This window comes from Balaenoptera borealis, assembly GCF_965194805.1.
Source record: "Balaenoptera borealis genome assembly, chromosome: 2".
Classification (NCBI taxonomy): Eukaryota; Metazoa; Chordata; class Mammalia; order Artiodactyla; family Balaenopteridae; genus Balaenoptera; species Balaenoptera borealis.
Window position 1 is genome coordinate 66060325 of NC_138867.1, and position 27551 is coordinate 66087875.

The window sequence follows — 27551 nt, forward strand, 5'->3', positions numbered from 1 at the left end:
AGCCCTTTCAAGGCCGGGCCCCCGCCCCTCCCCTTACAGTCCTGGGCTGTTCGCGAGCGGCAGGAGGTGGGAGATTCCCGGCTCCAAGGTCAGTGAGGCTGTGAAACTCGGCTTTATTGCTCCAAAGCGGGGTTACTGCTAGAGCCAGGGTGGGGCCTTGTGAGCAGTGGACCCAGGGCTGTAGGTCGGAACCTGGGCACTGCTCTTGTGTGAAGACTTCATGGTAACTCTCTAAAGAAGCCGGCAGGGCGTCTGTCCTTGGCTGAGCCATCCTGCGCCCAGGCGCAGGTGGCCATTCCGTGGGACAGCTGCGCTCGAGGTGCTGGAACCGTGTCAGCACCCTGCTTGCGGTGCCTGTTTTTCATAGTGAATCAGGACTTTTTCTTGATGGAAAAAAAAAAAAAATCTAAATGCCACTGAATTGGGGACTTTAGCCTTCAACTTCCTTTCCCTTGTAATTTCTAGAAACTAATTCATTAGTTTTGGGAATGGTTTCCCTCAGCAGCATCAAAAGAGGTGCAAATCAGTGACTTGGGATAAGCTAACTTAAAAATGAACATTTTGGAGCCCTGGAAAGGAGCTAATTATTGATTGGCCCAGTAGCTAGACCTGATTTAAATTGGTTAATGTTATTGCTAGAGATTGATTTTTGAAATCACTAACCCATTAATAATGAGCCAAGGAACTGTTTTCCCCCCACTGGAGGTAAAAGTGCTATAGAATTGACCTACATGTGTTTCATCTCTGGCAAAGGACTCTTCTTTGCTTGCTTGCTTGCTTGCTTGCTTGGGTTACTGTCAGCCCTGTTCCTGTCCCTTGAGTGGGTGACATCTCTGCCTTCGAATACTCTGCTGGGTGTGGAGAGTGACATTCACCAGAACAAGGCAAAACCCTTCGGCCCTCCTCCGCGCTGCCCTTTAGACCTTCCCTTGAGCATTGCCCTGGCTCTGACCCACACAGGGTCAGGTGAAATCACCAGAGGTGGCAGTTAATGGCCTCGTGACAAGGCTACGCTAGTTCACCTGGTGGGCTGTTTCCAGAAGTGCCACTTTTCCTATCTGCAGCAATCATGCTTCCTCTGTTTCTGAGCTAGCGTCCTTGGTCTCTTCTCTCTCTGCTCATGGAGAAGAACATGACCACCACCAGAACTTGGCAAAGGGGCTTCTTGAGCCTCCCAAGCAGGCTCTTACAGGATATCTGGGCGTTATTAGGCTGTGTGAGCGCTCCACTTCCTCTTCTGCTTTTGTAGGCACCTTTTCCAAAACCCCAGCCTTTAGAGCTAACCCTTCTGTGGGTTAAGGCACTGTTCCAGCAAAGGGCACGAGCGTCACATGCACCCATGGACTCCGCCAGCTTCATGACCAAATCTTAGCCTTAGCCAATGGGCCAGAGGCCAGGTGAGTTTTCCTAAAGGGGTGGATGAGGAAAGTACAGGAAATGTGGGGTGAGGGTGAGATAAGGCATGGAGAGTCCTGGGTGTTCAGAGGCAGGAGGAGGATTGGCTCTGAGACACACTTTGCCCCTGGCTCAGAGGCACTGGGTCTCCATCTCGGCCACAGCTTAGAGAAGGAGCCATTTGTCTTCCCAGAGGGAATCACATGGGACCCTGCGTCAGCATTCTGGGAGTTCCTGGCCCTGAGCCAGGAATCCCACAGGGAGCCTGTCTGAAGGTGACTGCTGGAGGTCACACCCATTCCTGCCTGGGAAGCCACAAGGGCTCCTTTCCTTGCAGGGAAGGAGGGTCCCACTCCTTTACAGCATTTCAAAGGACTAGATGGTTCCTAGCTTCCTACTTTCTTGAAAACAACTTACCCTTGAGAGGCAAACCTGGTGATGGTTGTATGTCTTCATCACCAGGAGGCCTAGGAAAGACCTCTGTTTTACAGGGAAGGACCATAAACCCCTCTGCTTATGACTTTCTACTTGTTGAATAGAACAGGAATGCCCAAGGGTGCCTCTTAGGGTACCAGTATATCCAGTGGTGGTGAAGTAACTTGAACTCTTTGCTCCCTTAGAACTGGGAAGGAAAGCCATTCTCTGCTGGCCACGAATGGCATCATAAGAATTTGTTCAGAGTGTTCTGTGGAGCTGGTCCAACCCCAAGGACATCTTCTGTTTTGGGGTGACTCTCTCTGGAGGGAAAGCTGACATGTGGTCCTCCCCCTGGTCTTCCTTTGCCCTCCAAGGAGCTCAAACACATGGAAGCCATTTACAGCTGGACCAAAAATAACTCTGAGTCAGCAGAATGGTACCTACGGCATCTCCATCCAGGATACTCAGGACGACCAGGAGGCTCAGAATTGAGGCAATGACAGAACCTAAGGCCTCCACATCTTAGGATGTGACAGAACCAGACAAAACCCTTAAACCAGGACCCAGACTCCCAGTATGCCTGCCTGAGATAGAGATATAGAGATCTTGGGCACAGTGACAAAAGGGCTTAACGTGGTGGTTCTTGTTTTTTAGTGGAGAGGGCAAGTGTAGGAATACCACAGCACTGTTGCTTTTGGCTGTGATCTTGCACCCCATATAGAAATCTCCCTGGCTTGGAGCCCAGCAGTTCTGCCAGATATTAGCCCTATTGCTGTAAACAGTGCTTTTCAAATCAAGAGTCATGAGGTATTCCAAGTTAGGGAAGCTGAGGCAGACAGCTTCTGTGGGGTGAGGGCTAGAGACTACCTCCCTCCTCACCCCTGCAAGCCCTACTTCTGTAGGAGAGAGGAGAGAGGAGGGGAGGAGAGAGCAGCAAAGTCCATGCCCCATCTCCTCAGAGAAAGGCAGGCTGGTGCAGTAGCCCCAGCGTGTCTGGCAGGAGCTTTGGGCACCTGGCGTCAGAGTGGAGAGGGTGAAGGAGCACCTGGGATCTGGGCCACTTCAGCAGAAGCCTGAGGACAGGAAAGAGAACAGGCTTATAACATTCTGGGACTCTGGGGGAGTCACATGCCCCGAGGTGACGATCCCGTGTCTAGAAGCTGCTGTGGTAAGTGCATGTCTGCAGTCTTGGGGGCCTGAGTGGAGGGAACTGTGGCACTCTCAGGTCCTAAACCACAAAGGTGGTTTCTCTCCAATTGCTGGTCTGCGCAGGGCTACCTGTGAGGTGCTGTGGTCTGCAAGGAGCCTGCGTCCAGGGCCAAAGACAAGCCTAGGTTCAAATGCCAGCTTTATCAAGGTGCTGACCCCAAGACCTGGGGCAGGTCCCTTAACCTCTCTCTGTTTTCCCCATCTACAAAATAATGCCTACTTGGAAGGATTGTTTCAAAGACTGAAAACAGTGTTTGTAAGGGCCTCTTGCATGATGCGTGGCTCATGGTAGGAGTTTAGTAAATGATAGTTAAAAAGAAAAATAGACAGTAAGGTTTGACTGGGCATGCAGAGATGGAAAGGACACTCCAGGTGGAAGGAAAGGTCGGGGTAAAGGGTCAGAGTCTGGAAGAAGAACTTGGGAGCCCAACTGAGTAAATCCATTTTGTGAACCCTGGTGCTGGTTTTCAGAGGATGAGCAGTGGATCGGAAAGTACACGATGGGCTCCTTCTGGAATCAAGTCTTGTCCTCAGATTACAAAATAGAGCAATTAGATGAAACACTTTAAATGCTAAAAATGTAAACTAAAATCAACATTCAGAGAAGGGGCAGACCAGTCTGGGATAACCAGGGGTGGCTGTGGGGAGAGAGTGATAGCTGTCCCATAGGCTTAGGGTCACTAGGGGGAAGGGACTCACATTTATTCAGTGCCTACTGTGGCCTGTCACTTAGTCCTCACAACAGCTCAGGGAGAGGTCTCATCAAGCCCATTATAGAGAGGGAGTTGCTGAGGCTCAGGTAGGCAATTCATGGGCTTCCCAGACCTAGCAGGGCGTGGGAATTGCCTGTGCAGTTTAGACAACATACATGTGACGGTCCCATTCTTGCCACTCATTCAAAAGATGGAGCCTGGAAATCTGGATTTTTAGCACACTTCACAGTTGATTTTTTTTAGCTTTTAATTTATTTATTTTTGATCATAAAGGCAATCCATGTTGATTTTTACAAGTGATGCAATACAGAATTCTATTAAGAGAAATTTAATAATCTGCCTACTCCAGGTCTGTTGCTCTGAAGTAATGCTTTTTGCAGTTTGAAGAATCACCTTTAGTACTTTTCTTGATGTTCTTATAAATATATGCAAATACATATATACGTACATCATTGTTACAAAATTGGAACCACTCATATTCATTACTCTGAAAGTTTTTTTTCCCTTTTAACCTAAGACTATGGCAAGACATGCATCCAGGTAAAGTGGAGGCAGTTTTAACTGATTCTTTAATAGCTGTGGAATATTCCATTGTCTGAATGTGTCACATTTAATACAACCCTGGTCCCTCTGATAGACAGGTTTCTTCTAGGGTTTTTTGCCACTACACATAGTGCTTCACTAAATATCCTTGTGCCTCTCTCCTTGTATACTGGCAGCTCTATTTCTTATTTTTAGAAATTTAGCCTTTTTTAAAAAAAATTAAATTTATTTATTTTATTTATTTTATTTTTGGCTGCATTGGGTCTTCATTGCTGGGCCCTGGCTTTCTCCATTTGAGGCGAGTGGGAGCTACTCTTTGCTGCAGTGCACGGGCTTCTCATTGTGGTGGTTTCTCTTGTTGCGGAGCACAGGCTCTGGGCGTGTGGGCTTCAGTAGTTGTGGCACACGGGCTCAGTAGTTGTGGCTCGCGGGCTCTAGAGTGCAGGCTCAGTAGTTGTGGCGCACGGGCTTAGTTGCTCTGCAGTATGTGGGATCTTCCCTGACCAGGGCTCGAACCCGTGTGCCCTGCATTGGCAGGCGGATTCTTAACCACTTCGCCACCAGGGAAGCCCTGGCAGCTCTATTTCTGCAGAACAGATTTCCAAAGTGTGATGCCGGGCCAGTGGGTATGCACATTTTTATGTTAACTGATGTTTCCTGGTTCACTTCCAAAATGGTTGTGGTAGCTCACAGAGCAGTCTAGGCGATTCTGATCACAGCCAGGGAGAGAGGAGAGCTGCTCCCCCCTCACCTCCTGCCCCTAACTCTCCCAGCACTACTCAGCAGGAGCCTTTTAGGACCAAAAGAAGACCCCACCTTGCCCTCTAGCTTGGGCCTTTATTTACCTGTCTCCCCAAGAGCAGAATTCCTGACTTGGAGCAGCTAAGTGTAACTTGTCCTGCAGAAAGGCTCTTAGAAGACATCAGGGCTGAAGGAAGGGAGGGTGCCTGGGAGCAAGCTGCAGGCACAGCAGGGCTGTGGGCTGGAGAAGAGAACCAGGGCTGGCCTATCAGGGATACACATCCCTGCAGGGCCAGGCACCCCTGCTTGGCTGAGTACCCCACTCTGGACTAGGGGGCACCTGCGTCCTCAGGAGAGAGGGGGGCTGAGGGAAAAGGCTCTGTCTTGGCTGAGCAGACCCAGAGAGGCACTAGGAGACGGCCTGGCCCAGGAAGTGGCCTGATTAAGGTGCAGGACAGAGGGTCTCAGGCAGAAGCATCCCAAGGACGAAGCCTGCTGTGGACCCAGGCAGGCTCTGCAATTGCCCCCATACCCAGGAGGTGCGGGCTTCCTGAGTCTCTGGGGGATGCTCTCAATGTGTTCAGTAGGTAACCCTCCCTCTGTCAGAAGGAGCGAGGGAGCCCTCAGTCCCCCTGCCCTTGAACAAAGCCGGGTTCCCTGCTGCTGAGGTGAAGGGAGAATGTTCTCAAACACTCTGTGGGCAGCCTGTAGAGATGACCTCCCAAAAGGAGTGCACAGTGATAGTAACAGATGTGAGCAGACGTTCAGCCCTTCGTAAGTGCCAGGCCCCGTTCGGATTTGCCCCTAGTAGCTGCAGGTGTTCTGGAATCTAGAATCCGTCAAGGTTGTCCCCACATCATGGGTTTTCTCTGGACCTTTGGGGACAGGCAGCCACTACACATCCTAGGCAGATTCAGCCCCAGTGTAATTCAACTCTCTAAATTTCAGGGGAATTATCTGCTATAGACTCTCCCCAGAGCCAAATTTGGATGAGTGACAGTGGTCCAGGACTCTATGTGCTCATCCAGAAGATTCTGGACCCAGGCATAGAAGAGGGGGTACAGTTAGCCTTTCTTCCTCTCTGCCTTTCTGCAACATTCCAAAGTAGATTAAGTGTGGTGTGGACTGAGGGCAACGGCCATTCTCCCACCTGGAGGATGGCTGGGAGGCAGCCGGCCATAGAGAGGCGATGCACCAGGCCTCCATAGTCATCTGTTTCTGCATATGGGTGTGCGGTGTCTAGTCACTGTTTCTGCTCTGATCTTTTGCAATTTGTGTCCGGGTACTAGTCCCAGGGCAGGTGGAAGCAAGTAATACGTCAGTCTGATTAAGACCAGGCAAGCTCCCTCAAACAGTATAGCTGAGTGAGCTGGGCCAGCTCCAGGCCCTCCCAGGGACTCCCATGGGGCTCTGGTTCCCCTCGAAGAACACTTACCCTTTGCCTGGTAGTTGCCCAGGTCCAGTGCTGGTTAAGAGCATGGACTAGGAAAACAGACCACTGGTCTTGAATCCCAGTATTGCCACTCACAAACTGTGTGCTTTTGGACAAGTTATTTTACCTTTCTTTACCTCCATTTGCTCATCTGTAAAATGGGGCTGATAAGAGTATCAACCTCATGAGTCTGTTGTGAGGATTTAATGAGGTAATAACCATAAGCTAACAGAACCATGTGCCCAGCATATCGTAAATGCTACACGAGAATTTTCCCTTCAGACTGTGAGCTCTGTAAAAGCTGCCACGTAGTAGGCACTTAAATATTTATCAAACAAATAAGTAAAAAGATACCTATCCTCACCATCTTATCATCCTGTCTTGCCTCTCCCTCCATCACTGCCCACTGTGACCCCTCCCCACCAAAGCACATCAGTGTCATTCACGGTGACTGTGACCCACACTGCCTGATGACCTCTGGAAGTCTGTGGTCACTGGTGTCCCTGGAGGGTGGAGGAAGCCCCGAGGGCACACCCTCTGGTTCCTCTGCCCCTCAGAGCTGCCCAGAATGAGGCCTGTGTGCTGGTTGGCAGTTTGGCCCCGCAGTTATCCATAAAGAGCATAAAGAACCAGAGGCAGCTAAAAATGTCTGGCAGCTCCATCCAAACATACTGTAATGTTGTTTGTTATTAAATCTGATAAGTAAAAACAGGATCTTCACTTAAATAAGAAACTACTACTGAAACTCAATACATGAGATTTCTCTTTAGCTGTGTGACCTTTGGCTGTCAGTTAACCTCTCTGTTTTTGAGGTCCCTCATCTTTGACATGGGGCAAGATATCTGCTCCTTTATTAGTACTTTCAAGTGCCAAGTACTTTGCACTTGAAAGAGAGAAAGTACTTGGCACTTGAAAGTACTAATTTTCCCCCCTTATTAAGATATGAAGAGGATTTTTAATAATTCCACTTATTCTACAGTGAAATGGGTTGCTCTAGGAAGTGGTGAGATCCCCAGCACTATTGCTATTTAAGGAGGGCTGAAAGGAAAGGGATTCCTGCATTCAGGCCGAGCTAAATGACCTCTAAAGTCCTTTCCCACCCCAGTATCTCTATGACTGTTTGTTCACTCACTCATCCAGCATTTTCTGAGAACCTATCACGTGCGGGCCAGTGGGCTTGAGAACCAAGAAAAACTATGACCCAGTCCTGTGGTCTTTGGGTCTTTTCTCTTACACGTGCCAAGTGCCAGGTCAGCTCTGAGTGATGTCCATCCTTGACCTGAGCCCTGCTGAGCTCCCGACACCGTCCTCCCCAGTGTGTGGGAGAGGGAGATAACAAAATGAATGGTCCCCTTCCCTTTTCTTTTTTTTTTTCCCCTTCCCTTTTCTTAGAGCATTTCCTTTAGAAAACTTGTAAATTCTGTCTCTGCCCCTTTGAGATGGATTTAAATCTTTTTCAAAGCTAAGTAAGCTTCCAGCCAGCTTAACAACCCAGGACTGTCTTTCTCAAAGGCCTGGGAGCCATCTCTTTGAAATGTAAACACCAGGAAGATAGCACCCCAATCTCCCAGGCTCAGTGGTAAAGACCTGTTGTCAGAGAGATGGGAGCAGCTCCTTTTCCCTTTGGATAAAGGCAGTTAGCTAACACAAATGGCCACCCCAATGATCAGGTGAATTTAGAGTGAACTCTGTGTGACAAATGGTGCTGTCATGTCCTCTTACTTGAGTTACCTGAAGAACATGCATAGGAGAGTCCTATCTGCACGGCTCTTTAAGAGGGTGAGATTTTGTTCTGTCTTTCCTGTCTCTTTAGCTGATGTGCATCACAGTCTGGTTTCATGCTTAGTCAATAATAAAGCTGCTTTCTTTCTCTCCTCTATCTTGTGGAGAGAAATTTCTGGGTGTCAGGAGACTTAAATTTCCCCAACACCTAGCACTTGCCCCTCATCTGACCCCTCCTTCCCCACCTACTGCTCAGTCCGAAAAGGATCCCTGGAGGAAGGAAGGGCATGCAGTGATGCTTCGTCTGTTATCTGTGGGGCAGCATCTGCTGATCACCCCTGGAAACCGCCAAGGATGGGCTCAGTGGGCTCCCACGGGGGCAGCCAGCCTGTCATGGCTGAGAGGTCAGGAGCCTGTGCTGGGCTACCCTGGCTCAGGGGCAGCTCACAGAGACCAGGAGTCTGAGCAGGGAAATGCTGAAAACCTGCCTACCAGCCTCACTCAGTTGCTTTTATGATAGGATTTCAAAATCAGTGGCTGAAAGGGACGTGTTTAGTGTTATGTAAGTAGATTTTTTTCTCAAGTTTTGATCCAGGAAACTAGCTCACAAAATTGATTCTATATTGGCTTGGATACCAGGCCTGGGGCTTCATAGCAGATTAAATGTGAGAAGTACTTGGGAATAAAGGAGCCAGGTTAGTAAGGTGCCTTGGAGAATAGCCCAGGGAAAAGGACCCATTCCCTTAGACTTACATGCATTTAAAAGGAGATACACAGGAGGCTGGTATGATATCCTCCTTCTGGAAATGAGGCAGAGCACTGTTCACAAATAATTATGTAAAGCCTGAGAAGAAGTGTTTACTGAGCAGCTACTATGTGCAAGGATCTGTGGCAGATGGGTTCCTGTCCTTGAAGATTTTACCCATCAGCTGGGAAGACAATCCAAACGTAGTGGGGAGTTCCCTAACATGACAGGAGATACAGGACAATTGAGTGCACCAACAAATGTCAAAAAAACTATGCAGCTCAAGTGCAAGTGAGTGAGCAGCCCGTGAATGCTTTGGGAACTCAGAGAGAAAGCCATCATCTGAGACTAGAAGGGCACAGGGAGATTTTGTGGGGACAAGGCACCAGGCTGTGGTCCAGTCAGACAGGGAAAAATGGACGGCAGAGTCCTAGCTGAGGGGCAGTAAGAAGCAATACTTTTACTAAAACAGTAATAATAATTTTACTAGAACAAATTAGTGGTTTATTGCATTAGCACAAAAGTACGGACAGAAAACTGATATCTTAAAAAGTAATATCTATATTAGAATATATATATATATATATTTTTTCAAGTTGAGATTGTACAGGCTCTAGAGCTGTCAATCCGAATATCAGGCCAGCCCACTGGGTCCTAGGTGTTCTGGGCCCCCATGACAGTCCCTGAATGTATGTGCACATGTGCTTGTGTGAGCCTTCACAAAATTCTGAGTATGAGCTTCTTTAGTTGACATTTGCCTCTTTCCCCCCAAATAGATCAGGATTCCTCTCCCAGGGAACAGGCTCACAGGCTGAGGGAAGCTGGCTTCTCAACTTCTGTGTTGCCCGTGTTCCTCTCCCCCCAGCTCTCTGCTCCCCCCATCTGCTCAGCTCTCTGATTGGCCCTGTTTTCTGGCCTCACATTGCCCACTCAGTTGACACCTGCTCTCCCGCATAGATCCTGGCAAAGAGAAGAGCAAAAGCCAAAGCCTTGACGTGGAGCCCACAGTGAGGGTGTCTGGATGCTGAAGCTTTTGTCCCTGGTGAAACACCACAGCTGCTCCAGCCCCTCATCTCCTCTCTCCAGTGATCTCTTGACAAAACAGTTTAGTGTGTTATGCTAATACTAGGGGCATGGAGGGAATGAAAAAAATTAAAAAGCTTGTAAGGGAGTTTCAGATCTCTTATGCTCCAAAATTTTGTTCCATTGGTTTCACACAATGTACTGATTTATAGAACTACCATGTGTGGAAACTAGGCAAAGCCAAATACCCCTTCGGTGGACACAGATTACCTCTTTCCAGCTCCACTTGTTTATGCCACATGTTACCATCTGTGCAAATAACAAGTCAAGTCTCTCCTGAGGAGGAATTTTAGCTGTAGATGGTGCTTATGTAAGATTGGGGCCTCCTGGGTAACAGAGGAATCTGTAAGACAAAACAATGTCCTGCCTGTGCAGCTTTTCAAAGACTAACTTTTAACATGCAAGAGAGAGTTAGTTTAGTCATGGGAAAAGTGATTTCATTGCAAGCCTGGCTTTGGGTCTTTGGGGAGCATGGCTCAGCCGTTGCCAAATTACTACCCTGTTCAATGAGACCCTTGTTTCAGTCTCATACCCAAGTTTATCGATTGGGACCTCAGTAGAGAAATTCTATGTCTCATTGTGTCTTGGAGAGAGAAAAACAGAGAGTCAGAGAAACAGGAATTCTTCACCAAAGATTTGAGTCTGTGTTAATTCTCTACAAGGAATCAAAGCAGGGGTGCTCTGAATTTCAGCTCTAGGATGGTTTGGCTTGCTGCCACCAAAGCCTCCACGGGATTATTACCATGAATCGTGCATCACTGCCCGGACACCAGCATGATGTTAGAACTCTTGGATGTTAGTTAATATTATTATTTCCAGAAACTAAAATATGGATATGATGACATTTCAAACATTAATATTCTGAGTCAGACACCTACCCACAGACCACCCTCACAGAGGGGAAGACCTTTAAAGACCACCAGTGGTCAGTGGGCTGCACATAGACATCACCCCCTCCTCTTCCTCCTGACTCTACCTCTTTGGATTTATCTTCTCAAACATGCTGATGTGAACACCTATCAGTGCTAAAGCCAATTAAAGAAAGAAAAATAAAACTCAAGCTATTTGAGCCAAACTCAGAAGCCAATGCACTTCTTGTTAACTTAGGGCTGGCTTAAATTTTGACCCGTATATAGTCTGGAAAGAATTCAGGCAACACTTCCTTTACTTTGGTGAGTTCTGTGGTAAAACTCATAGAAGACAGTACTGCCTCTCTGCTTGAAAAGCAGATTGGAGGGTGTGGAAGCAGATAAGACAGGTCTGAAAGATGCAAGTTAGTGTCACCTGCTGCATACGAGAGCCAGGAAGCCTGGGTGCTGTTCATTGAGGAACACTGACCTACTCTTGGAAGGAGATGGACAACAGCCCAAAGTCTAGTAGGGAGCAAAGAAGTACATGTGATGAGATGCATGTTGGGCCATTACACGTCCCTAGAACGACTTTGAGACATGGCCCATTTATCTTGCCTGCTGATTACTAAAGTAATTCCTGTTGTCTTTACGATTGAGGGAATTGTTTTTAGAAATGACACAGAGGAAAGGCCATCTGATAACCTGATTTCCTGGGCTAATGTAGAAAAATAACTTCCTAATTTTTCTTCAAGGGCTTTGATGCTTTTAGTTGAGATGTTCTAATTTCTCCCTAGCTCAAAAAATGTTAAGTAAAGACTTCCAGGTGGGGATCCTGGAAGCACAAAGTTGATGGACCCATCCCAGTTCCAAAAATGCAATCAAGGAAGAAAGTGGACCTCAGAAAGCTCCTCTTAGAATTGTGCGTAAGGCCATGTCGACCTCGCCTTATTAGAGGAGTTTATCGTCTGCTGGGTAGCCCAGGTTTTCATCCCACAGCCATACTCTCAACAGGCTCGTTGCAGTCATCCAACCCACCTATGCTTGGAGAATCTTGTAGCAGAGTCTTGGTAATCTTCTAAATACAAGGGAAAAAAATTCCACCCTTCCTTTATTTGGGCATCACAGAGACCAATATAATGAGGGAGTACTAAGAGTTACCTGCTCTATTGTTCTCCACTCAACGACCCACGATAAATAGCTCCCCGCTGGGTGATGCTGTGGATTAATTGTCCATTCTGACCTCTGCGCAGTAGCAGACACAGCAGGGTATCTGATTTTCATCCCTGGTGATATTATATAAATATTTATCTTTTTAAAAAATATTTATTTATTTATTTATTTTTGGTTGCATTGGGTCTTTGCTGCTGCACGCGGGCTTTCTCTAGTTGTGGCGAATGGGGGCTACTCTTTGCTGCGGCGCATGAGCTTCTCATTGCGGTGGCTTCTCTTGTTGCAGAGCATGGGCTCTAGGTGCACCGGCTTCAGTAGTTGTGACTCACGGGCTCTAGAGCACAGGCTCAGTAGTTGTGGCACATGGGCTTAGTTGCTCCACGGCATGTGGGATCTTCCCGGACTGGGGATCGAACCCATGTCCCCTGCATTGGCAGGTGGATTTTTAACCACTGCACCACCAGGAAGTCCCATAAATAGTTATCTTGATTTATACATGTTCTCAGTTTTGAAAGATAGCTTGACTATGTCCCCAAGTCTGGTTGATAATTATTGTCTTAGCCCCTTAAAGACACCATTTCTCTGGCTTCCATTATTCATTGTTGAAAAATCAGCTGATGTTTTTTCTTTATAGATGAACTGTCTTTTCTCTCTGACTGCTTTTGATATCTTTGTTGCTGATATTCTGCAGTTGACTGTTATTTATGTATGTGTGGATTATTTTAATTTTGCTTGACTTATGTCATGCCTCTTGAATCATGGATTTTTGTCTTTCATCAGTTGTGGAAAATTCTCAGCCATTTCCCTTGAAATATGGCTTCGCTATTTTCTCTATTCTCCCTTCTGAGGCTTCCATTAGATGGGTATTTGATCTTGTCATTCTATCCTTTATATCTCTTATATCTCATATTTTCCATTTTCTTATTTACCTGTGCAACATTCTGGATAATTTCTTAAGATATATCTTCCAATTCATTTATTCTGTCTTCAGCTGTATTATATCCATAGTTCATTCTGGTTCTCTTTCAAATCAGGTTTATTATTCTTAATAGTCTCTTGTTGCTTGCTCATCATTGTGATTCCATCACTTATTTCTTTAAACATTCCACGTAGAGCTAATCTATATTCTTGTCTGACAATTCCAGTATCTTCAGTCATTGGAGGTCTGAATCTGTGGCCATTTCTTCTGCTGACTCCCATTCATGGTGCCTCCTTGTGTGCTTGGTGATCTTTGACCAAGAGCCTATTGCTTGATCTTACTCTGTAGGAAAGCAGGGCCTAAAATGAGCATACCTTCCTCAGAGCAGATCTGAGTGCATTTCTGCTGGAGGGCTCCTGACCTTGGACCACCTTAGCCCCTTTCAAGGGTCCTAGCTCAACTGGGGAGTCTTAGACTCAATTCCCCACCTCCCTGCTGGTATCCAGACCTTAGTATTCAAATGGACATCCACTCTCAAGATAACCCAAACCTGAGCTCCGACACCAACTCATTTGGGGTGAGCAAAGTAGGAGAATGGTCTTTAGAGACTTTGCAACTGCGAGTAATGATTAGTCAAATCCATTCCACCTGCCTTCACCAATCAAGGTTGTCTTAAGACTAGCATCTCCACCAAGCAGCTCCTAGCCTAAACAATAAGATGTTTGCCTGAGTTATTTTCCAGGAACGTGGACTCAGCTGTGTCTAGTTTAAGCTGAGCTGGTTATAACTGGATAGGACCAGCAACCCTCCAATTGGGCATACATGGATGTCAGTGACCTTTTGACATAGGAGGGCTGAAAACTCCACCCTCAGAACCTGCAGAGGTGTGTAGCTTTATTACACCTGTGCAAAACAACAATTACCGAACCTTTTCCCAATCATCTTTCCCCACACTCCCAGACCACCCTGCTTCTTTGTTATCCCGTAAATACCCCAAGCCCATTGCTTTCAGGGAAGTGGTTGTGAGATTTGTTCTCCCATCTTCTCCCTTGGCTGCCTTGTGAATAAACCCTCTCTTTGCTGCAAACCTTAGTGTTTCAGTGTTTTGGCTTGCTGTGCGTCGGGCAAAATGAAGCTCGTTTGGTAACAACTTACTCTATGTCTTACAAGCCCAGCAATGCATTCTATTCAGGGTCTAGTTGTGTAGCGGCAGAGTCCAAAAGAGCACCTGGGCTGTCAAGCAGCCAGATGTAGAAATCCTCTGGGTTTTTCCCCCTATATCATATTAGTGGAGAAAATGGCAAGGACTGCAAGCAGTTTGACATTCTCAGTGTCTAAAAACTACCCAGGTTTTCCTAAGCAGTGTGAAGGGGGTGGGGAGAAAGGAAGAAAGAGAAAAACAAAACAACGAAACAGGCTAAGTCGCCTGCAGTTTTTCTCTTGCCTGTTGTTCTCTGTACTGTGGTTCAGGGCCATCCTGTGAGGCTAATTCTCAGCTTCTCTGGAGTTCCCTGGCGGTTCAGAGGTTAGGACTAGGCACTTTCACTGCAGGGGCCCGGGTTCAATCCTGGTCGGGGAACTAAGATCCTGCAAGCTGTGCGATGCGGCCAAAATTTTTTTTTAAATAAAAAATAATCTTTAGCGTCTCTGCTTTCCAGACACTCATCCAAGAGGAAGGATGGCCAGTACCTTCTCGAAGTTGCTAACTGGCCGCAATGCCTCTCTGTTATTTGCTACCTTGGGCACCAGTGCCCTGACTACTGGGTACCTGCTGAAACGGCAGAACGTGTGTGCTGAGGCCTGGGAACAGCACAGGCTATTCCCTCCAAGGTAAGTCCTCTTGGCTTTAAAACGACGCCAAAATGCCAGCCAGAAATATGCTTTCCTCTGCTGAAACTGTCAGCAGAGGCCCCTCTTTTTGCCTCTGAGGGTGACTAAATCAAATTGACTCATTAAGCACAGTGACCTGTGGCAAATCCAGGGATGTATAGTGTCATCATTCCTGCCCAGAGCTTGAGCTCTAGTGGAATAGTAATAACAGTTGGAGCTAACCTTTGTTGAATATGTGTAGGCGTGTTGAGCACTTTACGCAGAGTATTTTATTCCTCTTAGCGTCCCTTTGTGATGAAACGGAGGCTTAGGAAAATTAAGTAGTGCCCAAGTTCACACAGCTGGTGCAGCCAAACGCGAACCCAGGGACCTTGATTCCAGACTCATGCCTCACTCATGCTGTACTGCCTTCTGGAAAACGTGATGCGACAGCACTAATTTTAAGTATCAGCTTTTTTGCTTTTTATTTTTTTTCCGGCCACACTGTGCAGCATGTGGGATCCTAGTTCCCCTACCAGGGCTCAAACCCGTGCCCCCTGCAGTGGAAGCGTGGCGTCTTAACCATTGGACCGCCAGGGAAGTCCCTAAGTATCAGCTTTAAAGGAAGGGAAGTAGAGAAGTGGCATGAAGATGGACTGTTTTCTCCACCCTGGGGACCTTGTCATGGCTGAGACGTCCCACACTGGATAGAGCTGGAGTGGATGCTGACTTGAAGGGATTCCATATAGGCAGCTGTGCATGAAAGAGACAAGGAAAACCTGAGGTGTTTCTCAGAAACATTTACTGACTTTCATGAGAATTAGGAACTCTGAGGGAATTACTGGCACCTACCATATACCTCAGGAATTCCTTATGTGAGATTTGAGCCTGTGGTGGTCTTGAATCCTCTATTCTTCAATCAGTACATATCCCAGGGTAAGATGGCACCCCCCATCTGATTTCTTTCTATGTATTATTTAAACAAATATTTATTGAATGCCTGTTTCTATAGGCAGGCACTGTTCTCAACAAAGCAGATAGTCAAGAGTTTGCATCATAGACAGAGGACAGATAAATCAATGAATTTCTATGTAGTTCTACCCACAGGGTTTTTAGCCTCTATCACGGACCTAAGGGACCAAAATGTAGTTGTTGTAATTTACCAAAACTTCTGGGTGTTAAAAAAAAAGTCTGCATACGATTTCAATTTCTTTTCTAATCGTTTCACTCTATTTCCTCTTTACATAAACATAAGCCACAGTCTGTGGGCTCCTGCAGCCAGCATAATGGACTCCTTAGGCAGGGCCAGGTCCATTCCTCTGGCTGTTCAGGGAACTAGTCTTTAAAATCTGGCTTACTTAAATCATGACCTAGCCAATTTTCCTCTGCCCACTGGCTGAAGAGAGCCTGGTGGAAGGATGGCTGGCCAGAAACAAAGCTCTTGCATAGGCCCCTTGCCTCAGGGGCTGCTCACTGAATACCCCTCTCCTCCTCATGCAGCGCAGACTACCCTGATCTGCGCAAACACAACAACTGCATGGCCGAGTGCCTCACGCCGACCATCTACGCCAAGCTCCGCAACAAGGTGACGCCCAACGGCTACACCCTGGACCAGTGTATCCAGACTGGGGTGGATAACCCCGGCCACCCCTTCATAAAGACCGTGGGCATGGTGGCTGGTGACGAGGAGTCCTATGAGGTAAAACTCTTGGCTGCCGGTTCTGTAGTGTGTGTGTGTGAGGCGTGCTCTGGGTTCTCTCTGTGGGACCAACTTGCTGTTTTCTCAGGAAGGGCGCCCATAAAGGGAAGCCAGCTTCAACAGAACAGCTGCAGTGCTCTCTGGAACAGTGAGGTCTACAGCTTCCCAGGGACAAGGTTTCCTTTGCTGCTGCTCTAGTATCCCTCCCCACCGAGGAATGAGTTGCATGACCCAGCTCTCAGAGCTTGTCAAGGGGATGAATTAGTACAGAAAAAATAAAATCTTTTAATGTTTTTATTGTTTGTGTATTCACCGATAAGGCATTAGGAGATGATGTGTTTGTGGCTGAACTTTATTGAGGCTGGAGGATGGTTCCGTGTGTGTTTAGTTGGGGAATTACTGATTACACAGCCCCCTGTAGTCTTACTGAGTTCACTAAGTCTCTTGGAGAAATCCCAGAATCTCCGCATCCTCATCCTGGGTCAGAAGCACAGGACGGTTTGCTGCTCTAGAGCTCAGCCGCCACAGCAGCTTCTACATTACGGTAAAAACCTCCAGCCCATCTCCCTCAGGTCTGCCCCCTTTGCACCTTCTGTTGCAGGGAGCTGAAGGTGATTCCCTGGGAAGGCAGCCATCAAGAGGAGGGAGAGGGCCACCTTGAATAGATTAGACTAGCAGCTCACTCAGGGACGGCAGTGCCCACCTCTGGGCTCCCAGAGTCCCAGACTAGAGCTGGCTCCCAGGACCCACTCCCCACAGCTCCCAAAGGCTGCAGGGTGCTCTGTTTGACTTCTCTGAACCTTACTTTACCTAAAGGATGTTCCTGCAGTTTTTGGTGTTTTAAAAAGTAGATTTCACTTGAGATAGTTTGTGCTGGGGAAGGTCCTCACAGGGTGACAGGTCCCTGCTTTGCCTTAATTGCTGCTGTGCACTTTTCTTTCTATGCAGCTGGTTTTCCACAAATTTATTACACATTGCTTAAACTCTAGAACCTGACCATCCTTTTTGACCACAAAACTGCTTAGCTTCTGAGCTGGCAGCTTCTTTTATCCCACAAAAGCAAGAGCTTCTGGAGAAAACCCTCAAATTCTTAAACACAAGATTTTCCTGCTCCGTCTGATGGCAGTGAACTTGGCAGAATCCCTAGGGAGGAGGTTACTATGACAGAGTTCTGTAGCCCTGCCCTCTCCCAAGGGGCCAGGTGCCTCAAAGAGGTTTCCTCTGGTATATGTGACCTACTAGTACTACTACTATTATTATTATCGTTATTATTAACCATCAATCCAGTCTCACACCTGTTTCCTGCATGGCTGCACTGAGAATTTCAGAGAAGGAGGGCATCAGCTTTGGCCCTTAAGGTAAATAGGAATAAATGATGATGAACCAATTCAAGAGGAAACGGGAGCATCGTCCCTCCTGCAGGTGTTTGCCGACCTTTTTGACCCTGTCATCAAGCTGAGGCACAATGGCTATGACCCCAGGGTAATGAAGCACCACACGGATCTGGACGAATCCAAGGTAGGCTCCAGCCACCTCTGTACCTTCCCATGAAGCCAGCACTCCAGAGTCCAAGGTGAGGAGCCCTGGAGAGAAGGGCTCCTGGGTCAGATGCCCTTGAAAGCTCTGTGATGGCCCTCCCACACCATGCTCCCTAGAGGGCCACTGAGACAATCAGGAAGGTCCCGAAGTCTGTTTTTCTTACCTCCTACCACCAGCGTAGTGGTGGTCACTGAAGACTTTAGCCTTTCCCCAAACAATTCCTTTTTTCACCCCAAACCTAGCCAGGGTAGAGGATTGCAGACAACGCTGTGTGAAGTAGCTCCTCCCTTGACTTCCCTCTAAGACCACTGCCCCCAGAGTTGCAGGATGTGTGCAGCGTGCACACGCGCTCAGCGCCCGGGGGTCCCCTGGTCAGCGGGTTGGAGGCCACCGTGGCTGTGGCGCTGCGGTAACCCCGCGCTCTGCTCCGCAGATCACACAGGGGCAGTTCGACGAGCACTACGTGCTGTCGTCTCGGGTGCGCACGGGCCGCAGCATCCGCGGGCTGAGCCTGCCGCCAGCCTGCACCCGGGCCGAGCGCAGGGAGGTGGAGAACGTGGCCATCACGGCCCTGAAGGGCCTCAAGGGGGACCTGGCCGGCCACTACTACCGGCTGTCCGAGATGACGGAGCAGGACCAGCAGCGGCTCATCGATGTGAGTGACCCCGAACCACGTGGGCTGCCCGGGGAGGGGCTGTGCCGAGAGAGCCCTGACCCACGCGGGGCGGTCTCCCCCGGAGCTCAGGCCCCCGCTCTGGTTGGGAGCTCGCTGGGGCTTCAGGCTGGTCAGTCTAAGGAAGGAAAAGCAGGCCTTAAAAGCTTAGGTCAAAAGTGGAGATGGTCTATGGATAAAGTCTGCCGAGGAAGCAATGGGATGGTGGGTTGCCATTGGTGTGTGGGAGTGAGTGGAGGGTCCCCGGGCTTGTTGATAAATAGGAACAATTGGGTGTGGAAAATCCCGTCTGTGCCTGGAGGATGGTCTCCATTACCACACTCAAAGTCCAGGAAGCTAGGAGCTTCTGGAAAGGGAATTATCCAGGTGGAAGGCCTGCCCTGACTCACATTGGAGCTGGTCTCTGGGGTTCCTGCTGCCTCCACAGGGTCTCCATGGCTTCCCTCTAACACTAGGGTAGACAAAACTCAAGTCCCTTCCTTTTTTCCCTGTAGCAAAGTTGAAACAGAATGGCATTTTCAAAAATAACTTTAAACTCCAAGGAAAAGCGGAAACAAATTTCTGTCATTTCAGAAGATGTGATGCCACAAAATATGCCCCATTTCCAAACCAGGTGGGCAACTGTATGGTCTAGAGACCTCAGTCTCCTGGTCCCCTCCTCTGCCTCAAGTAGCCGCTTCTGGTTTCCAGGTTAAAGGGCATGCTGTTTCCTGGGCAATGATAGTCCATAAGCCTGGCCTGGCTCAGGTCTCCAACCCCTTCCGCTTAGAGACTGTAGATCTTCCTGTGTCCTCTTTATTTCTGACTTCAATGTAATATATGGTATCCATAGTCATATTCTTACTGTGTGCACACAGTATTTTGATCTGATTTTGATCGCACGGTAGCATGTTGTCGTTAGAGGCATGCTTGGGAGTCATACAGGTCTAGGTTCGCATCTAGGCTCTGCCACCTTCTAGCTGTGATAGGTTTCCTCTCTCTGAATCTGTTTTCTTTTCCTACCAAATAGAATGATTACATTTACCTCAGAGTGTTGTTGTGAGGATTAAAGGAAATAAAAGTACATAGCATAGGGCCCGGCACATAGTGAACATTAAATGAATGGTGACTATTTTTATTCACAGAGAATTATTTTACATCTCTAATATTTTTTAATGGAAGGAATGATAATAATAAACCAACAATGCTAGTAACGTGGAGAATGCAGCTGTATAGAACACTTTTCAGGATAGCACCCCTCACTCACTGCCCACTCTGCCATTGCATGGGGTTGGCGCTGGTGGGGTAGACACACTCCGTAGTGATTAAGGATCTCCATCTGGGCTAAGCCAGCGGTTTTCAACCTTAGCTATACACTGGAATCACCTGAAAATAACTGATGTCCAGGCTGCACCCAATAACAAGTCGGAATCTCTGAGAGATGGGAACTGGGCATTAGAATATTTTAAGCTCTCAGGTTATTATAGTGGGCAGCCAATGCTGAGAAGCACTGCCTGAGAGACCTCAGCCATTATTAGTGAGTTGAAAGGTGACCACCTGACGCTTGCCATCGTGTCTGATCTCATCAGTTTCTTCTTTTTGCTTTGTCCCTTTGGGCCTGCAGGACCACTTCCTATTTGATAAGCCAGTATCCCCTTTACTAACTTGTGCTGGGATGGCCCGTGACTGGCCAGATGCCAGGGGAATCTGGTATGGACATAGCATTTTCACATTTGCATTGTGTGCAGACGTTCTCCTTCAGATCACTGCTTGTCCTAACCTGAAGTTGCTGTGACCTGCGCTTGACAGCATGCCCAGCTTGAGCTAAATGGAGACGATAGAGTACTTAGAAATTGGGGTGTGTGTGTCTGTGTGTGTGTGTAATATATAAGTATAATGATGTTTCCAAATGTGCGGGAATGTTAGCTGTTTTGCATGAATTGTGCATGAGAAAAAAGACTTTATTTTTAAGAAAAAATTAGCTTCATATTATTTGACCTCCCAGAGAATCTGTTTCATGACATTAAAACAAAAGAGCAGAAAATGAAAAGTAAATATTGAGGATTTAAGCAAAACTCTACAAGGAAGAGTGGCTATTGAGTGTACGCGTATTTTATCTTGGCCAACAGTCCTCAGGCCACTTTGATTCCTAAACCTTGGTAAGTTATTATGACACTATCCAAAGGAGCCCAGATCAAAGTGTTTGGGAGCAGCTGCTCAGTGGGGGTGGATAGGCAAGATCTATACAGCAAACATATGTGAAATGTTCTGCATCCCAAACATGTTGAGCTGCAGCTAAAATCTTTTTTTAAGTGCCACAAGATTTTGGTTGAATCTATTAGGAGACAAAACACTCTTGTTGGTGTCAAAGCCAAATGTTATCAGGGCTGAATTATTGTCATCCTAGTCTGAGCAATGAGAGAGATTATGTTCTTGTTGGGCGAAAACATGACATCTTTGAGGGTTGGAGTTGGTCTTACTCTTCATTCTGTCAAGGTAACATTATTTTGCAGTACTTGTTCAGGCACAGTTAAGAGATTAGGACCATCTAAGGAAATGAGGAAGGTGAAATGAAGCAATCAAGCTACAGAGGTAATGGGAATTTTCATGTGTTGAAACAAATGTAATTAACACTCAACACTGTATTTCTCTCTTCATTAGGCATAATAATGACAAGACATTTCTCATCTGGATTAATGAGGAAGACCACACCAGGGTAATCTCTATGGAGAAAGGAGGCAATATGAAGAGAGTATTTGAGCGATTCTGTCGTGGACTAAAAGAGGTAAGATGTCGTCAGAGAATTCTGAATATTCACTAAAATAAAATCTCTTTGTTTTTCATTCTTGAAAAAAGATACTATGGTGACTTCCAAGATGGGGCTAATTTTTTCTAGGGATCATGGCACTCTTTTGGGGTGGGACTTCCAGGGCAGTGCTTCAAAAAATAGATGACTTTTTTTGGTTGTCATTAGCAAGCTCCTATGCTTCCCTTCCCAATGCAGGATGGTTTAGAGAAGTCTGTGGATCATTAGTTATTTTCTGATTTCTTTAACAGAGATCTTGGCTGTTTTAAGCATAGAGACAGTATAGGATGCACCTATGTTCATATGTGACCTGACCACAGCCGTACTTGATGAGAATTCCTATATTCTCCTACTATGCTCATGTGGAAAAGAATAACAACTGACATTTATTGAGTGTTTAGTATGTGCTAGGTACTGTGTTCAGTGCTTTACATGGTTCATCTAATTTAATTGGACCATTTTAATATTGTGATAGAAGAAGTTTAATTTTCTATTAAAGAAGTACTGCAGAATGAAAGAACGAAATTTTGCCATTTGCAGCAACATGGATGGACTTGGAGGGCATTATGCTAAGAGAAATATCTGACAGAGAAAGACAAAAATACTGTATGATCTCACTTATATATGGAATCTAAAAAATACAACAAACTAGTGAATCAAACAAAAAAGAAGCAGACTCACAGCTATAGAGAACTAGTGGTTACCACTGGGAAGAGGGAAGTGGGGAGGGGCAATATAGGGGTGGGGGAAAAAGGGTTATTACAGGATTATATGAAATCATGTGTGTGAAACTTTTGAAAATTGTAAAGAACTATAGAATTTAAAGAATCTTTCATTCAATAAAAATAAATTTAAAAAAAACTGCAGATAGCTTTGCTTTTTCCTTTCCAAAAAAAGAATTAGTACTATAAATTGACCTAAGTTTTATTCACGGCAGACACGCAGTACACACATCTTTCCCTGGTGTTTGGGATGTGCTGAGTGAATGGATATCTGAGAACGTCGTCGTTTGTTCCCTGTCTTAGGTAGAACGCCTAATCCAAGAACGAGGCTGGGAGTTCATGTGGAACGAGCACCTGGGATACATTCTGACCTGCCCTTCGAACCTCGGCACAGGATTACGGGCTGGTGTCCACGTTAGGATCCCAAAGCTCAGCAAGGTAATGTCATGTAGCCAGTGGCCCTGTTGGGTTCCACCGGGATGGGTTCACCTGGGACTGCTTTGTGGAGGGAAAAACATCACAGCCCAATTCCTTAACGCTTAGTTTCTGCACTAATGAAAGAAAATACAAGAAAAGGTTGTTTGTCTCAAAAACACTTGTATCCGTATGATAAGAGGTTAACGGGCTGTAAAAAAGGGAAGCGGCTTCAAGAACAAGAACTTTATTCTTTTTTTTTTTAAGATTTTTTTATGTGGACCATTTTTAAAGTCTTTATTGAATTTGTTACAATATTGCTTCTGGTTTGTGTTTTTTGGTTTTTTGGCCCCGAGGCATGTGGGATCCTAGCTCCCCAACCAGGGATCAAACCCACACCCCCTGCGTTGGAAGGCAAAGTCTTAACCACTGGACCACCAGGGAAGTCCCAAGAACAAGAACTTTAAATTCTCCTTCATATAACAAGTCGGGATAGATAGGCCGCTGCTCCACTCTGCTCCCTGGCCTGCCTTCCCTCTCCTCTCTCTCCCAATACGGAGGTTCTCAGACTTGGGCCTGCAGCAGAATCACCTGGAGGCTTGTGACAACACCTGCAGCACTTGCATTTCTCACAGGTTTCCCGGTGATGCTGATGCTGCCGGTCAGCGAGCTGCACTTGGAGGGTCACTGCCTTAGAGCGTTGTGCCCTTAGCGTGGTCACAGTCAGGCCTCACGCTCTAGCCTGCGGGAAGGCGAGAGAGCATGTGGGTGTGTCCATGTAAAGATGTAAGGTCCAGGCCTGGCAGTGGCACCCTTCACTTCTGCTGGTTCCATTAGCAAGAACCTAGCCAGTGGTTACTTCCCCAGCTCTCCAATGGAAGAAAGGAAAGAGGATTCTGGTGGGCAACTAAGAGTTCTGCCACAGCACACCAAGTGAATCAAATACTTTAAAACAATTTTAGAAAATGTGCTTTCGGCCAAAAAAAAGTATGGTAATATTTGTTATTCAAAATTCCAATGCTAAGAAAATTATTTTTTAAAATTTTTATTGGAGTGTAGTTGCTTTACAATAAGAAAATTATTTGCTGTGATTTAGTGTCATGATTTTAATTATAGCAGTAACAACTGTTATATAGATGAATAATAAACTCACCAAAGCTGGCATCCAGATGCCAAAATAGCAGTATAGAAGTTAATGACAGCTCTGCTACCTTCTACCTGTGTGTACTTTTAGGCAAGTTAATTCCTCTGAGCCTTATTTTCCTCATCTGTGAAATGGGGGTAAAAGCAATACCTTCCTCATGGGATTGTTGGTGTAAGTTCCAGCACAGGGCCCTGGTACATAGTAAATATATGCTTAATAAATATTAACTGTTATTACTTCTCATTATATGTCTTTTCTAAGTGTGCCAAGGATGACGAATCAAGTTTGATTCTTAGGACACTAAGTATTATCCTTTGTCCCAGGATTCGCGATTTTCTAAGATCCTGGAGAACCTGAGACTCCAGAAGCGTGGCACAGGTGGCGTGGACACTGAAGCAGTGTCCGATGTGTATGACATTTCCAACATAGATCGAATTGGCCGATCAGAGGTAACATCTCTCTAACTTTCCAAACACGAACTAACAAAATCAGCCTGGAGGAAAAGAAGCAAACTCAACAGCCTTTCCTTATTCACAAAATTCGAGACCTCCTCTTTGCCCATTGAGTCCTGAGTCATGTTAGCATTTCATTCTGTAGTACTTGTCCTCCACACATAAAGGTAAGTGCGATGTAAGCTGAGAATATATAAGCAAGTGAAGGAATTCACAGTGGGACTGTTGTCACCTGCCTGCCCCCAGAGCTGTTCCAGCAATCCTGAGCAGCAGGAGTTCTGTTATGCTCAAGGACAACAGTCTTTTATCACTGTGAGTCAGAGAACATGTGTGCTCTCTCTGAGGGGCGTGAAATAGTGGATTTTCTCTTGATTCCGAATTTCCTTTGGTGAAGGTCACATACTATCATCTTCACGTTGGCATTTTTAGATACTTGATAGTTTGTAAAATTTTATGTTTAGGGCTAAAGATGGCAAATAAGGTATGCATGAGGTATGTGTAAGATTGTGCTCATCAAATAATCCTTAGGATTCTGTGAATACATAGGGTAAATGGGATTCATAAACTATAGGTAGGCCTGGAGTGATGCATGAGAAAAAGCACAAAGAGCGCATTTAATGAACATGCAGCAGAATCCTAAGCAAATCCTGATCTCAGTAAGTCATCCCAGCTTATCTGGATGTGGTCCCATTGAACGTATTGTGCCCATCATTAATTTAAAAGCCGCTTATAAAACTCTTAATAACTCAGTGGCTGGTTATTAAATCTGTGGATTATTGGTGCCCTTTCTTCTTCCCTGCCATCTTTTGCATATTTCATTGCCGGTTGGTACTCCTACCAGTAAACTAAGGAAAGGAAAGGAGAAAACACTCAAAACAATTAAATCAGCTTGAGTGCTACCAGCTCTGGTAAAGTATTGATACTTGAGGAAGAAGCAGATATAAATACTACACCTTCTGAAATTTGCTGAATATGGTGTAGTGAATAAAGAAAATCTGGGTCCTAGCCCTGTCGGCTTCTAATATTAACTAGATTTTTAATACTGGAAAGCAAAGTACTCATCATTTTTAGAAAACTGTAAGTCAATAAGTGATCATCTATAGGAACTAGAAAAATTCCCAAAAGTGTTAAAAAAATAAATAAAACCACTTGTTCAACCTAACAACCCTGAGATAACCATTGTGAACATTATTCTAAATTGCCTTCCATTCTTACAATTATTCAAAAAACTTTTTTTTTACAGAATTTAGTATTACAACATATTTGATATAACACAGCTTTTCCCAGTGTATTATAACATGAGCATTTTCCTATAATTTTATAATTCTTCAAAGAATATAAAATTCTTATTTTATAAATAAGATATATATAAATATTTTATAAATAAAAGATAAATATAAATATTTAAATAAAAGATAAATATAAATATTTTATAAATAAAATTCTTATAAAAGAATTTTTATAGTTCTTCAAAACATGTTGTTTAATGACAACATAGTAAAGGTGGTCCATTATCTACTTAATATCTCCCTGATTATTTGAGATTTTGTTTGACTATCTCTGTACATAACTGTATGACCATCTCTATACATAACTCTAATCACAACTCTGATTAGTTAGTTAGGATATATTTCTAGGAAAGGGATTCCTGGGTTAAGGATGAGGGTCCCTTACTTATGACCAAGTTTCCTACCAGAAGATTTATACCAAGAGAGTTCCACAGGCAGTGAATGAGAGACCCATCTCACCACACCCTCATCAACACTGAGATAGGTCAGTTGGCTAAGTAGAAAATCAGTGTTTCTTTTATTAGTAATGACTAGCTTTCTGGACCAACCCTTTCATAGGGCTTCAGTTTCCTTATGCATGAAAAGAAGTGGGGAGTGTACTAGACTCTGTCATGCCTGAAGTATGTTCAGCTGTAACACTTAACCATCTCTTCCATTATAGCTGTGCATCCTTGAGTTTTATCATGTATTTTAGTGCTGTCTAGAATTAACTAGTAATTCCTTTCTGTCTTAGTTTGGGTCCCTTTAGGAGCAGTGCAAATAATTTGTTTGGGAGGTGATTCCAAGGAAAAAATTCATAAGTAGATGTCCTCTAGTTTAAGAAAAACCAATATTTGTAAACAAAAGTTCTAACATATATTTTTTTAAAGCAGGAATTTTAAAAAGTATATCTTAGTATAATTCACAGTTTCCTTTAAGTAGCACACTTGCCTGGTACAATACAAGCACTATTTAGTTGCCAAACATTTGGGTTTAAACAATTTTCAGAAAGCCGTTCATTGTGTAAATGATAATATCTGAACTATAGCATGTTTAGTACTCAGGTAGCTTAGTGGAAGGTCAGAATTCAGATCCAGGTCAGAGAACATCACAAGGGTGTCACTGTGTAGTTTTACTTTTAGACAAACTGTTATTTTATAACAGATTGATGGGGGAAGAAGTGTCTGAGATGCAAACTAATGGTTTTCATATTTTTAAAAAGTCCTTACACGCAAAGTAGTAACTCCATCTTAACTACAGAAAGATTGAGAGAAACCCTGTAATATCTCTGTTCCCCGTCTCTGATGATAACCATCAGACACCTCTGCTCCCATAAAACATTAGGGAAATAAAGAGAAGAAATTGTTAAAGTCCATGTAACAGGGCAAGTTCTCATTTGTCCCAGTATTGTTCCTATTGATCAAAGCCTTGCATGTGTCTTCTATGCAACTTAATCTTTCATCTTTTTCACTGTCAAAGGTTGAGCTTGTTCAGCTAGTCATCGATGGAGTCAATTACCTGGTGGATTGTGAAAAGAAGTTGGAGAGAGGCCAAGATATTAAGGTGCCACCTCCTCTACCTCAGTTTAGCAAGAAGTGAACTTTCCCTTCCCTAATTTATAAATAATCTGTCTGCTGGTATGACAGACATAAAGAAATTTCTACTCTGAGAGTTTTTGTAGACTTGGAAAAATGTAAAACTGTAGGTCCTGTCTATCTTTACAATAAAACTCTCCTTAATATCTTCGGTTTGTTTCTCTGATTTTTTTTTTAATGCTACTGAGACGGGCAAACACATCCAATTACAAGTAGTAGGAAGTAAAAATATTTTCGGACAACGATAAAACTAATATTTGTAAGGCCACTTTCACACAAATGTAGAAACCCTCCAACTATCTAGATGCTACTATAGTCAACCCTTCAACCAATCCCTACAGACACCACTGGAAAAGAGAAACTCATATAATCAATTTTCTGGCAAGTAGATCAAGAGAAGCTTCATTTCTCTTGAAAGTGTGGAAATAAAGACTATACAGATGAGGACAAACAGAGACTATAGCAGAGGCTATTTAGGGCTTGCTATAGCAAGGGAATCAGCCACCATCAC

The 27551-nt window shown here is 45.3% G+C and overlaps 1 protein-coding gene across 1 annotated transcript; it reads left to right on the forward strand.

Annotated features, from left to right (window-relative positions):
* CKMT2 (creatine kinase, mitochondrial 2) lies at positions 1 to 27191 on the forward strand. The gene is made up of 10 exons (XM_082378408.1): positions 1 to 88; positions 14599 to 14770; positions 16250 to 16448; positions 17871 to 17966; positions 18421 to 18642; positions 20264 to 20349; positions 21301 to 21424; positions 22471 to 22605; positions 24049 to 24174; positions 26925 to 27191. The coding sequence occupies exons 2-10, from the start codon at positions 14619 to 14621 to the stop codon at positions 27042 to 27044; spliced, it is 1260 nt and encodes a 419-aa protein (XP_082234534.1). The 5' UTR covers positions 1 to 88; positions 14599 to 14618; the 3' UTR covers positions 27045 to 27191.
* The last annotated feature ends 360 nt before the right edge of the window (positions 27192 to 27551 follow it).